The 11,805-nt window shown below is 64.9% G+C and overlaps 1 protein-coding gene across 3 annotated transcripts; it reads right to left on the bottom strand.

Annotated features, from left to right (window-relative positions):
* Positions 1–1,557: 1,557 nt before the first annotated feature.
* On the bottom strand, positions 1,558–11,797 carry NEK8 (NIMA related kinase 8). 3 transcript variants are annotated; one of them, XM_025214618.1, is made up of 14 exons: positions 11,480–11,797; positions 10,620–10,852; positions 9,484–9,615; positions 8,913–9,121; positions 8,302–8,381; positions 7,670–7,851; positions 7,405–7,555; positions 6,384–6,460; positions 5,260–5,377; positions 4,882–5,032; positions 4,469–4,632; positions 4,047–4,205; positions 3,727–3,885; positions 1,558–1,852 (listed from the first exon to the last, which is right to left on the bottom strand). In XM_025214618.1, the coding sequence occupies exons 1-14, from the start codon at positions 11,613–11,615 to the stop codon at positions 1,575–1,577; spliced, it is 2,229 nt and encodes a 742-aa protein (XP_025070403.1). In that variant the 5' UTR covers positions 11,616–11,797; the 3' UTR covers positions 1,558–1,574. The 3 variants fall into 3 exon arrangements, with proteins under 3 accessions (XP_025070403.1, XP_025070402.1, XP_014379787.1); XM_025214617.1 differs by having other exon boundaries at positions 10,620–10,772; positions 11,480–11,618; XM_014524301.2 differs by having other exon boundaries at positions 1,710–2,395.
* Positions 11,798–11,805: the final 8 nt, after the last annotated feature.

The following is an 11,805-nucleotide window of genomic DNA, read 5'->3' as shown; positions in this document are numbered from 1 at the left end:
TGAGGGAAGGGGCAGCGGGGCAGGGTCCCCCCCAGCTGCTCCCCGGCCTGGAGCCGGCGCCTCCTGCTCAGTGCCTTCCTCGTCCTGCCCCGCCCTGCAGCCCCCGGCAGCAGGCCGTGCTCCGCCGGGCGGCCCGGCCCTCGCCCCGCCGCCACGCCCCCCACGGGCCACGGAGCAGGCGGCTGGTGCTGCTTGCATGGAAGTAAAGGCTCATGGATGGGCCCCCCTTCCCAGGGCCGAGGGCCGGCGCGAGGGGCAGGGGGCCAGCTCATCTGAGCCCCCCTCGGCCGGAGGGGCAACGAGCCGAGCTCTTCCCTTTGTCCCGGGGCCTTGGCGCTCCCCCTCCTGCCCAGCACCTCCGGGGCTGCGGCCAGGTGAGGCCCCAGTTTCGGGCAGCGGCTCCACGGCCATAAACAGCTCGCGCCCGGGCCCTTATCTGGAGAGGAAGCGGGAGTACTCCCGGCTCCCTGCGGGGGAGGACTGGGCTCCCAGCCGAGTTTCCCTGCCGGCCGGGGGGAAGGAAGGGTGCCCCGTGGCTGCTTGGGACGTGGGGCAGCTTCCGCGAGGATCGTCCTGCCAGCAGCACGGGCTGTGGGACCTCAGAGCCAAGGGAACAAGGGGGCCTCGGACGCTCCCCTCCGCCAAGCCCGGACCAGCCGGCTGCCTCCAAGCCCTGGTGCCAGGAGACGGGGCTTCAGCCCTCTCCTGCTGGGCACGGAGCTGCCAGCTGGGAAGGACAGGAGGGCAACGACAGGCCCAGCCTCGTTTTCTCATGCCCGTCCGGGTCAGGGGGGCGGTGGGACACCTCGCTCACCTGGCACCCCGGGGCAGAGCCAGGCAGGGCGTCCCCGCCGTGGCGGAGTGGAGCTTCCGCAGGGAACAAAGCAGCCGGCAGGCATGCGAAAGGGCTGGCAGGAGACGGCTCCTCGCGCCTCGGGGACAGGCCCTGGCTTGCCGGTGTGCAAGCGGCTGCCTTTCAGGGCCTGGGCCCCCCCTGGCTCTTCCACGCTTCCCCAGCCTGGCACCAATCCTTCCGGCACCTGTGCTGAGCGCCGGGTGCACAGGCCAGGGGGTGGTAAATACAAAGTGCACGCCGTGGCAGGCCCAGCCGCCAAGCGCCCTGAAACTGGGCCGTGGGGGCAGCTCCCGGCAGGGGTGGGAGGAGAGGGCTCGGGAGGAAGGGGCATCTGCGTAAGGAGGCTTTACTGGCTCCCCGAGTGCTGCTGGAGCAGAGGGAGAGGAGCTCTGCTTGGCCCCAGGAAGATGCAGCTCATCAGGAACCTGCCCACACTGGGGACCACAACCACATCCATGCCCTTCGCTGCCAGCTCTGCCCTGGGCAGCATTTCCCTTGGTCCTGGGGAAAAGCCACGCTCTCCTTCCATGCTCCGCCAGGTAAGAGCGTCCATGTCGCAGCCTGCCCCTGCCCTGCAGCTGAGGGAGGATGTGGAGACTGAGCCGCGCTGGAGGAGCCGGGCCCAGGGGAGACAGTGCCACGCCCCGAGGCCCCCAGTAACACGAGGGTCACCAGCACAAACCACTCCTGTTGCAAGCAGCTTAGAAAAGCACCTACTTTATAGGCAGTGCCTGGCAACACGTGTGACGACAGCCCAGAGGGAAACACAACTACCCTCAAGACCCTGGCATTGTGCCCGGAGCAACCCTCCTGCGGATGATGATAAGCAAGGAAAGCGCCTGTTATTGGTGATAGATGCTTGCTTCCAGGTGCCAAGGTGCCCCTCAGCGGAGAGCAGCAGGTAGAGGGTGCAGCCAGCTTTAGGCTCTGGCAGGGGGGGGTGGCAGGTCAGACCCAGGTCCCTTGCTAGCGTGCAACCCCCGGGAGCTAGGTCAGCTGTTGGGGAGAATGTTCCAAAGAAAAAATAGACTTTGGGAGTAAGAAAAACCAGGCGTTTGGTGCTGAGTCACCCTGTGAGCCCAGGGCCATGGCAGCAGCTGCTCCCGTGGAGCCGCAGACATTGGCTGCCAGCCCACGCGTGGGGATGGAGGGGAGGTGGAGGTGGCGTTGGCAGCGGAAGAGACCTGCGCGCTGGCACCATATAGCCCCTAGCCTGGCTCTCTGAACAGGCACACGGTCAGCGTCAGCCCCTGCAAGGAGGGGAGGAGGCCTGTCCTGGCAGGCGCAAGGAGACAGGGGACCCATGGAGACAGCCCCCAGGGCTCCGGGTTCTCTGCAGGAACCACAGGGGCCCCAGCTCCCAGTCCCCGTCCTAGTGCTCTCAGGAGCATCCTCCCGCACAGCCCTCAAGTGCAGGATCCGGTGCTGCTGGGGTGAGCAGCACTGGCCTGTGGGCCAGAAGTGCAGGGAGAAGCCGCCTGCATCCATCTGGGGCGGCCGCAGCTGCTCCTCACTGCGAGGCCGGCTCTTCTAGTGCCGCTGAAATGCAAAGGACAGAGCTGGGAATCAGGGCGGCACCATCCCCACAGCGCCCGGGGGTGGGGGTATGACTGGTAGTGTCCTGGGGCACGCGGCCGTTCATCAGGCCTCCCACTGCCCCGCGGCAGCACTCTGCAGGTAGGCAGAGCTGAGCGGGGCTGCAGGATCACAGCAGCTGCTGCTTCTGCCGTGTCTCCTGGGGAGGATGGGATTGTGACCCCGGGGGCTGCACCCCCCATGCAGGGGCAGTTGCAGGAGGGAAGGGCCTGGACCCTGCAGAGCTGCCCCTGTTGTGTGCCCACATGCAACCTCCCCCTGTCTCTAGGATCCATGCAGTCCATGGTACAGGGAAGAGACAGGAGCAAGGGCTTGGCTGCAGGTGCCTGTAGTGCAGGAGGGACCTGGGAGAGCCCCTGCCAGGGCACAAATGAGGGCAGGGACAGGCCCAGGCCTTGGCCGCCGTCATGGTGGCAGGGCACATTGGGCTGCCCCTCCAGGCTGACCTGGCTCTCTCCCGCATGCTTCAGCCCCGGAAGGGCTGGGTGCGCTGTGGCAGCTCCTGCCCACACGGCGATGCTGCCTTTAGCAGGGCAGGGGAACCACAAACCATCGGTAGGGAACTGTCCAACCCGCAGCGAGGGGACCGGCAGCCAAAAGGGCGCCTCAGACCATCCCCATCCCGGCAGCTTCAATTAGCCCTCCCTCTGCCTCCAGCTGTGGCTGTTTTTGGCTCCATAATCATGGCTGGCAGCTTCCCGTGAGCCTCACCCTGACCAGCCCACTGCTTGCTGAGGCAACAAGAGCCTCAGACCTCCCAGGCTCTGTCCTGCCTGCGTCCTGGGGCTGGCTGGCTGGCGCTGGTGCTGTTATGGCGGGGCGGGGCGGGGCGGGGCGGGGCGTGTAGCAGTCACAACATGCAGTGAGAAGCGGGGGCCCACTCAGTGGAACCAGTGGTAGTGAGCCGGAGCCCCGCGCGGGTCCCTCCAGCTTCAGAGTGGATGGCGGGGGAAAAGGAGAGGGATTCCCAGCTCTTGGGGGGATTCCACGCCCCGTCTGGGACGTCCCATCTCTCTTCCCCAGCTACACAGGACGTGGGCGGCAGCAGCAGCTGCAGGTGCCAGGAAAGCCCCAGAGGGGTAAAAATGGGAGGCCGAATCACGAGTCACGATGCCACAAGGTCCTGTGATCACAGCACGAGCAGCAGAGCCTGGGCGGCCCCCACCCCTGCACACTGCCAGGCCACGGGCAGGCTTGCAGCTTTGGTGAGCTGAGCCGAGCAGTGCTCTGCCCGCCACGCCTGGCCCGCTGCTCCCGGCAGGAACTGCACTCACGTTTTACGGCCAGCAGCGTGTTCCCGTGGCAGCAGGCGACCGAGGTCACCACGTACGGGTGCATCTCCTCCAGCTGCACCGGCCGGGGCATCCTGGTCTCCTCGTCCTTCCTTCCCAGGCGGCCCCTGGCTCCCTTTCCCCAGGTGCAGACCTCTCCATCTGCAAAGGACAGGTCGGTGCTGCAGCCCCAGCTCTCTCCATCTCCCACTGGGGCACTGCAGCTGCCCGAGCAGCCCCCAAGGAGCCAAGCTTAACATGCCTGCATCCAAGCCACAGGCAAAGGCTCCCTGGGTCTGCTGCAGTGCCGAGCTCCAACTCACCTGCTCCAATGGCCACAGTGAAGGCATCGCCACAGGCGACCATGGTGACCTTCACGGCTTGGAGCCCCACAACCAGGTAGGGCACACGACTGCTGCGGCAGGTGCCGGTGCCAAGCTGCCCATGCTGGTTGCTGCCGAAGGTGTAACACTGCCCGGAAGCTGCCAACAGAAATGGAGGAGTCAGGGGCTGGCTGCCTGCCTGCTGGCTCATCGCGGGGCCCTCACTGCTGCCCCAGCCAGCCCTAACCCACCCGCTGGGACAGAGGTACAAGAGGCCCAGGGCTCATTGGGTCCCAGTCCTTCTTCTTGGGGGACCCTATCTGGGTCCCAGACAAGGTATTGGAAAGAGCCTGTGCCCTGCCTGCCCAGCTGTGCCTCCCACCATGTCAGGGCTCCTCAAGCCACCCCCCGGCTGCCCTTACCTGTGACTGCGGCCGAGTGGGCTGTGCCAATGTCAGCACACACTATCGGCTCGTGGAGCAAGGGAGCAGAGCGGATGCAAGCGAGCGCAGGGGCCTCTTCCACCTGGTTCTCCTGAGAAGGCTCCTCCTCGGCCGTGATGCAGTCCAGGCCCAGCTTGTTGAATCTGCGGGACAAGAGCGTGATCTGGGACTGGCTGTCCCCACAGTGCCAACACTGCTGGGGCCACGGCCGTGACGGTGCTGGGGCTGCTGCAGTTCTGCCAGGGAGGCTGAACTGATGCCATTCCAGTGGGAGGGGGCCTTTCCTGAGCTCCCCACCAGGCACGTGGCCACAGCAGGACACCGGGTTAGAGAGGCCCTGGGCCGCTGCACTGTCCAACCCTGGGGCACAGTGAGGGGCCTGCACAACTTACCGGTTGCTCCCGCAAGCAAGGATGCGGCCGCTGATGGTCAGGACCATGGAGGCATCGATGCCACAAATGACTCCCTGCGCCTCATGCTCTGGCGGGACTGGTACCTGCTGTGGGGAATTGTGGGGCTCCAGCGTCCCCAGCCCCAGCCGACCTGGCAAAACACAGGCAAAGAAGCTCCGCGGTGCCCCAAGAAACCCTGGGTGACTGCAGGAGCCCTGGTTGGGGGTGCAGCGGGGCAGCGCCCGGCTGCAGGGAGGTCTCAGCTGCTCTAATCCCCACCAGACACACCAGCAGCTTCTTCTCCAGGGGGAGCGTGCGTGCAGGAGGACAAGTGAAGACCCCTGGCCACATGCGGCAGCAGTGGTTCCAGCCTTTTACCATTATCCCCCCGGCCCCAGGCGAAGACTTCCCGCTCGTTGGAGACAGCCAGGACATGTGATGCGCCACAAGCCACCTGCACAATCTCGTAGCCCAGTAGTGCCTCCACGATCTTGGGCTGGGGGGAGGGGAGAGAGCCACGTTAGGCAGTCAGCGGAGAGCTCCTGCCCCTGGAACCGTCCGCCTCCCCAAGTAGCCTGGCAGTGCAGATGCACGGGGGAGAGGACAGCCGTGGGCAGACACCCAGCGGCACAACAGCTAGGAGAGGGTGAAATGATGGGGCAAGCCTGACCCTGGGATGAGTGCCAGGGACTGTCTGTGCCCGCTCTGAGCAGACACAACTAGGGCTGATTAAGGCCTCGCTGGAGACAGCCATCCCCATCCCCCACCCCAACACGGCCAGGGGCCAGCTTGTCAGCTGTTAGCTAGACCTCCCTGGAGGCTGAAAGCCAGATGGAGACCCCCCCTCTGCCCCTCCCCTGCTGTGACCCAGACTCAGACCTGACACCTCCCCTCCTCGCCCTCTCCGAAGCACCATTTGCCTACACATAACCCCAGCCACCGAGCCCTTGCTCCAGAAGCAAATGGGCATCCCCCTCCTAGAGAGGGTCAGGGGGACAACCTGCAGAGGATCCTGTGAAGGAGCCCCTGGCTGGATCTCTGGGGCTGTCACCACCCCAGGAAGAGGGTAGGGGAGCAGCATGTAGCTGGGCTGGGGGGTGGGACAGCCCCAGCGCGGGGTGCTGGTTGGGACACATGGCTCTTCCTCACATACTGGCCCCTTTTGACAAACAAGTTTCTCCGTGAACCGCAGCAGCTGCAGGCCTGCGACTGAGACAGCCAGGTGTGCAGGGGAGGCCATGCAGAGGCTGGGCGCCAGCCAAGAGCAACCACAAGGCAGCTCCTGACTTCACCAGCCCCGTGCTCAAAGGCGGCATTGTGCAGTGGGGGGAGAGAGGCAGGCAGGCCCCCAGCAGCAGCAGGGCCAGGCTGGGGGAAGGGCCAGGGCCCGCTTCTAGAGCAGGCAGCAGCTGCAGGGCGCTGCACGTGGGCTTGGCCAGCACGAGCTGCCACACGCGAGGCACCCAGCATTTCCCCTCTGCCCCGGTCCCCACCCCACACACCTGCGTCACGTCCGTGAAGTTCCCGTGCCCCAAACAGCCGTTGCTGCCGCTGCCAAACGTCATGATGATCCCTCTGTCTGGGGGAGCAGAGCAGAGCCGAGCCCCTCAGCACCAAGCACCATGTGCTGGGAAGCACGCAGCGCAGGCTGGCGAGCGTGGACCTCAGCCCCATGGAAGGCCGCTGAGCCAGGCTGCAAGCAACACGTTGGTGCCCCGGGCCAGTTGCTCTAGAGCTGCCCCGAAGCCCGGCTCCACTTCTGGGCTCAGGACTCAGGCAGCCACAGATGGGCTGTGACAATGACTGACACAGATGGGGTGGAGGATGGGAAGGCGCCGAGATAACATTATTCCAGCTGTGTACGCAAGAGTTGCTAATCCCACAGTCTGCAAAGGTGCTAAACACACAGGCCTATTCATTTAGCAGCCCCCTCCACCCCTGCGCAGGAGCAGCAGGAAGCTCTGAGCAGAGACAGGACAAACACACGCAGCCAGTTTGCCCCTGCGAATGTCTCACGTATCCCCACCCCCAGAACTACAAACACGCAGTGCCCTGGGGCCAGCGGAAGGACTTGTGCAAACATCGTGCATTCCAGACTGGTGTCACGGGGCAGGCAGCTTGGAGAAAAACCTCCTCGTTTCAGACCTGCGGGGGCTCCCAAAGCCCACCCCAAATGGGTCCCTTGCTGCAGTGCTGGTCCCAGCTTGCTCCTGGGGAGAAGCTCTCCCCGCCTCAGGGCCTTGGGGATCAAGGTGGGGAGGGCACTGCCATGATGTACCCTTTCTGCCCCGGTCACTTGGATGCCTCAAGCCATGCAGAGTGCAAGGTGAGAAGGAGCCTCGCTCCACGCAGCCCAGGACAGGCATGGGCTCAGGGTGGGGGAAGTCTGGAGCCAGCGTGCAGCTGTCATGTTTGGGGCCTTAGCTGGCTGGTGGGTCTCCACATGCAGCTGATCTCTGTCCCTTGTTGCACGATGGGACGTGTCACAGACTGGGGGCAGCTACTGCCAGCTCCGGGGCATACCTGTGAGGCAGGCGGAGAAGAGGTCACCGCAGGACACATGTTTGATGGTCACTCCTGACTGGCCTTCCAGGAAGCGAGACACAAACTGTGGCTGGAGCTGTTCCACGGCCCCTGGCAGGGAGGGCCCTCCGGCTGCGCCCATGGGGGGAGCCTGGCAGAAGGAGGCCACAGGGAGGTCAGAGGCACAAGCCTTGCAACAGGCTGGCAATGGGGGAGTGAGTGGAGGGTAAGATTCCCATGGCCCCCGCAGATCTGCCCCACTCACCTCCCACATGACCAGCCTCCCTGACTTTGTGACACCGGCCTTCTGGGTCCTGCCTGCTGACACCTGCACCACCTCCGTGCTCAGCATGGGCAGCCGGAGTGGGGTGCTGATCCCGCTGCCCCAGGCATAGACGGATGACAGGGGAAGGGGGATTCCGGTTCTGGCAGAGCCGCTGCGAGCACCTAGCACGTCGCACACGAGATCGTCAGCCCTCCCTCCCTCAGCCTGTAAAGTGGGGGCCCAAGGGCTGCACTACAGGGCTGGGTCTCGGCACCTCTGCCAGAGGGTCACTAGGGGCGCAGGGCAGCTCTGCCAGTGGGTGGTGTCAGGGGAGAGGATGGGGACAGGGGAACAAGAGCACGGTTTGGTCAGGGCGGCTGTGCGGCATCGGCGGCCCTTGCTGTTCGTGGGCCAGCGTCTGCAGGACAGCTCTGCGCTAGCATGTTGCATCCCCATGGCTCTTCTGACTGACCCTTGGGCTGTGTGAGCTGGAGCAGTAGGGAACGCAGGCTCTGGGGGACAGGGGGCAGAGACCCTTGGGGTGCGGTGGGACTGGAGCTACACTGCCCTGCTGCTCCCCGCAGCAGGTCCTTCCAAACCAAGTCCTGCTAAATACACTGCACTGGTCTCACCCCTGGGCCTTGCGCTGGTTACTCGTCCGCCTGCCCGGCTGTGCGTCACTGATGGCACTGGAGCCATGGGCTTCTCAGGCCTGTCAAACAAAGGCACGGCTTCATCCTGCTAGTACAGGGAACCACCCAAGCCCCAAGTCACCCTGCTGCAAAGTGAAGGGGACCAGGGACGTGGCCCTGCGTGTGCCAGCAGGGGTGCAGCAGGAGATGCAATGCGTGTCCCGGGGCTGGTTCTGTGTTAGGCCCTTCGAGCCTGACTGCCTGGCTCAGACAGTACCATGGTGCCTAGGGCAACTGCTCTGAAAGCAGGGGAGTGTGTGCACAGTGTTAACAACTGCTTGCACCTGCCCTCCCCCTCAGCCCCAGGCTCCATATGCAGCAATGCACCGGACGCCAGGAGGATGAAGGGGAAGTGGGTCAACGCCCAGCTCTCAGTCTCCTCCCCACAGAGGCTGGAGGGAAGCCCCTTGCCAGTGCAGAGCTGCCTGCTCAGGGCCCGCTTGGCCCGCATGCAAGGGCTAGCGGCACAGTAGCTGCGAGTGACCCTGCCCCCAGTGAGCTGCAGCAGCCTCCCTTGCCTGACTGACTCCCATCCCAGCAGCACCACTTGCCTCTTCATTTTGACACTGCCCACATCGGTGTAGAGGTTCAGGAGTGGGCGGATGCAGAGGGCCTGGGCCATGATCTCGTTCAGGGGGGGCCGCCTGGAGGGGTCCAGGTGGAGCATGCTGAGGATGAGCTGCCGCAGGTCCGGGCTGTACTGATCGGAGACAGGCGCGAACGTCCCGCTCATGATCTTCAGTACCAAGGCGGGAAGGTTCTGGAGGGCAGGAAAGGGACACGTGGATGGCAAACCCTGGGGCCTGGAGGTGACAGGAGCAAGACCAGGCCCCGAGCAGCAGGGCCATGCCTTTTGGCAGACATACCTCCACTCAGGCCCACACCCTCCACGACTGCCACCCCAACCCCCTTCCCCTGCCTCATCTCCTGCTCTGCCTTTTGCTCCCTGCCCTGTCTGCTGCTGTGCTCCCCCTGCCACATGCCATACAGCAGCTTCCCACCCCAGCCTGGGGCACAGCCTCCCCCTCCCACAATCAGATCACAGTCTGATCAGATGAAGTTCCCCATGCCACGAAGAGCAGGTTTCCCTGCTTCAAGCTTCGCCCCAGCCCTCGGCCTTACTGCAGCTTCAAAGGCCCTCTTGAGACTGGCGAGTTCATAAAGCACACAGCCCAGGGCCCAGATATCGCTCTTCTGGTTGTAGGGCTTCCCTTCGCACAGCTCTGGAGAGATGTAGCACGGAGTCCCCACAACCTGGGAGGGGAGAGACCTGTATCATGGCACCGCAGGGCCGATGGAGCAGAGCCATGCACTTCCAGTGGGAGCATGGAGGGGCTGGGACAGGCCGTAGCAGCCTTGGCAGCGAGTGCTGCTCAGGACTGTGCCACCACAAGACCTGCCTGGTGCCAGGCAGAGATGGCCTCCCGCTACCCCTGTGATCCTGCAGCAATGAGCCTGGCATAAACCGTCTGGTCAGATTAGGTTAGATTAGACAGGGAACGGTACCAAAGCCTCACGCAGAGAGAGATTAGAGAGAGAGTGGGTCAGCAGGGCCTCCAGCAGGACTGCAGGCGCTTCCAGCAGCTAACAGATCAGGCAGGCGGGAGGAGTGCCTGTGACACTCCCCCGCCAGGTGACACCATCTGCTGTCCCCTGCCCCCCAACATCGACTCCCAGGCCTCTGTCACCTCTCCGGGATGCCGAGGTGCGGCGCACCCAGCGTGAAGCCCCAGCCCACAGCACAGGGAGGACGTCACACCAGCCCTCTGCTCAGCTTCCTCCAGGGCCTGCCTGAGAACGCAGCCCCGACTCCCACAGGGCCCCTCCCAAAGCCCCCTCATAGGGCAGCATGCGTCCTCGACTTCCCTCCTCCGCCAGTGCCAGGCAGCACAGGCACCGGACAGCAACGGCTCCCGCACCGAACCCTCCCTGCCAGGCAATGCTCCCTTGGAGAGGGGGACAAGAGAAGGAAACCGCACGACAGCTGCAGTTCACGCATGGCTGGAAGTTGCTGGGAGGCCCAGGTGAGGACGGAGGCGGAAGAACCGCGATCGACGAGGACAGAGCGCTCTTCACCGATGCGGGAAAGCCGGACCTCAGAGAGGCGGGGAGCCGGACACCTGGCTAGGCGTGCACGCTAGCAACCCGATGGCAGCAACTAACACGCGCGGATCTAAGGCCCGCGCTCCTCTCTGGAAACTGAGGAACGGGACCGCGTAGATGGAAAGACCCCGGGAACGGCCTGGGCGTGCACGCACCGTGTAAGCTTTGCTTTTGCTGCTCAGGATTTTGGAGATGCCGAAGTCCCCGACCTTGACGATCATGCGGTGCTCGTCCAGCAGGATGTTCTGTGTCTTGAGGTCGCGGTGCAGGATCTGCTTGGTGTGTACGTGGTGCAGGGCCAGCAGGATCTGCACGAAGAAGTGCAGGATGGTGTCTTCGTCCAACAGCGAGCTGCCCCGTTTGTGGATGAACTCCGCCAGCGTGCCCCCTGCAGCGGAGCGCAAAGGGCCGGCGGCTCAGCAGGGCAGGCCACGGGCAATGGGACGCGGTAGCAGCATCGTAAACGCACGGGGCTTGCGGCCTCTGGATACAAGTTGCGAGTTCGAGCCCTGCTCCTGTCTCCTGCAGCCCCCCGGACACGCTCGTTCGGGCAGCGGAGTCAGAGGCAGCCGGCTGCGATCCCCGACTACACACGCCAGCGCGCCTCCTCGCGGGCACACCTCTACTGACTGCTTGGATCTACAGCGCGAGCGCGTGCAAAGCCACGTGCAACCGTGCACCGCACGCTCCCCGTTTGCTAAGACAGCCACAGAGCCCGGCCGGCGCCACGCAGAAACCACCGCGGAGGCTCACGGCAGCGCGTCGCCCGCCAAAACCACGCGACTCCTCCGCCGCCGAACGAGACGAGCCTGCTCTCGCCGTCGAGCAAACCCACGAGGCGTCGATGTGGAGGCGTCGCGCTCGCTGGGGCCGCGGAGACGCCCACCCGCGACGCCGGCCGGAAACAGAAGCGAAACCGAGAGCGCTAAATGAGGAGCGGGAGGCAGCGGAGCGGAGCGGAGAGCAGCGAAACCCGGCTGGCGGGCGAGGGGAGACGTGCCAGCGGGGGCCGCACCTGGCGCGTACTCCATGGCGATCATGAGGGCCTTGTCCTCCAGGAAGTTCTCGTAGTACTCGATGACGTTGGGGTGGCTCAGCAGCTTGAGCACCTGGCACTCGTTCTGCGCCGCCAGCCGCTCGTCCTTGCTCATTTGCTCCACCGGGATCTGCTTGATGATCACCAGCTTCTGGTCGGTCTTGCGCAGGCACAGGTGCACGATCCTGCAGGCGTGGAGGGGACGGGACGGGACGGGACGGCGGCTGCAGCCGGCGCACGTGCGAGGGCACCGCCTCCCCCCCAGCCTCCCCCCCCCCCCCCCGGGGGTGCCCGCCCCCCGGGTC

The sequence above is a fragment of the Alligator sinensis genome, unplaced genomic scaffold (assembly GCF_000455745.1).
Source record: "Alligator sinensis unplaced genomic scaffold, ASM45574v1 scaffold1244_1, whole genome shotgun sequence".
Taxonomy (NCBI): domain Eukaryota; kingdom Metazoa; phylum Chordata; order Crocodylia; family Alligatoridae; genus Alligator; species Alligator sinensis.
Note: the sequence above shows the minus strand (reverse complement) of the source record. Positions and strands in the feature narration are given on the sequence as shown.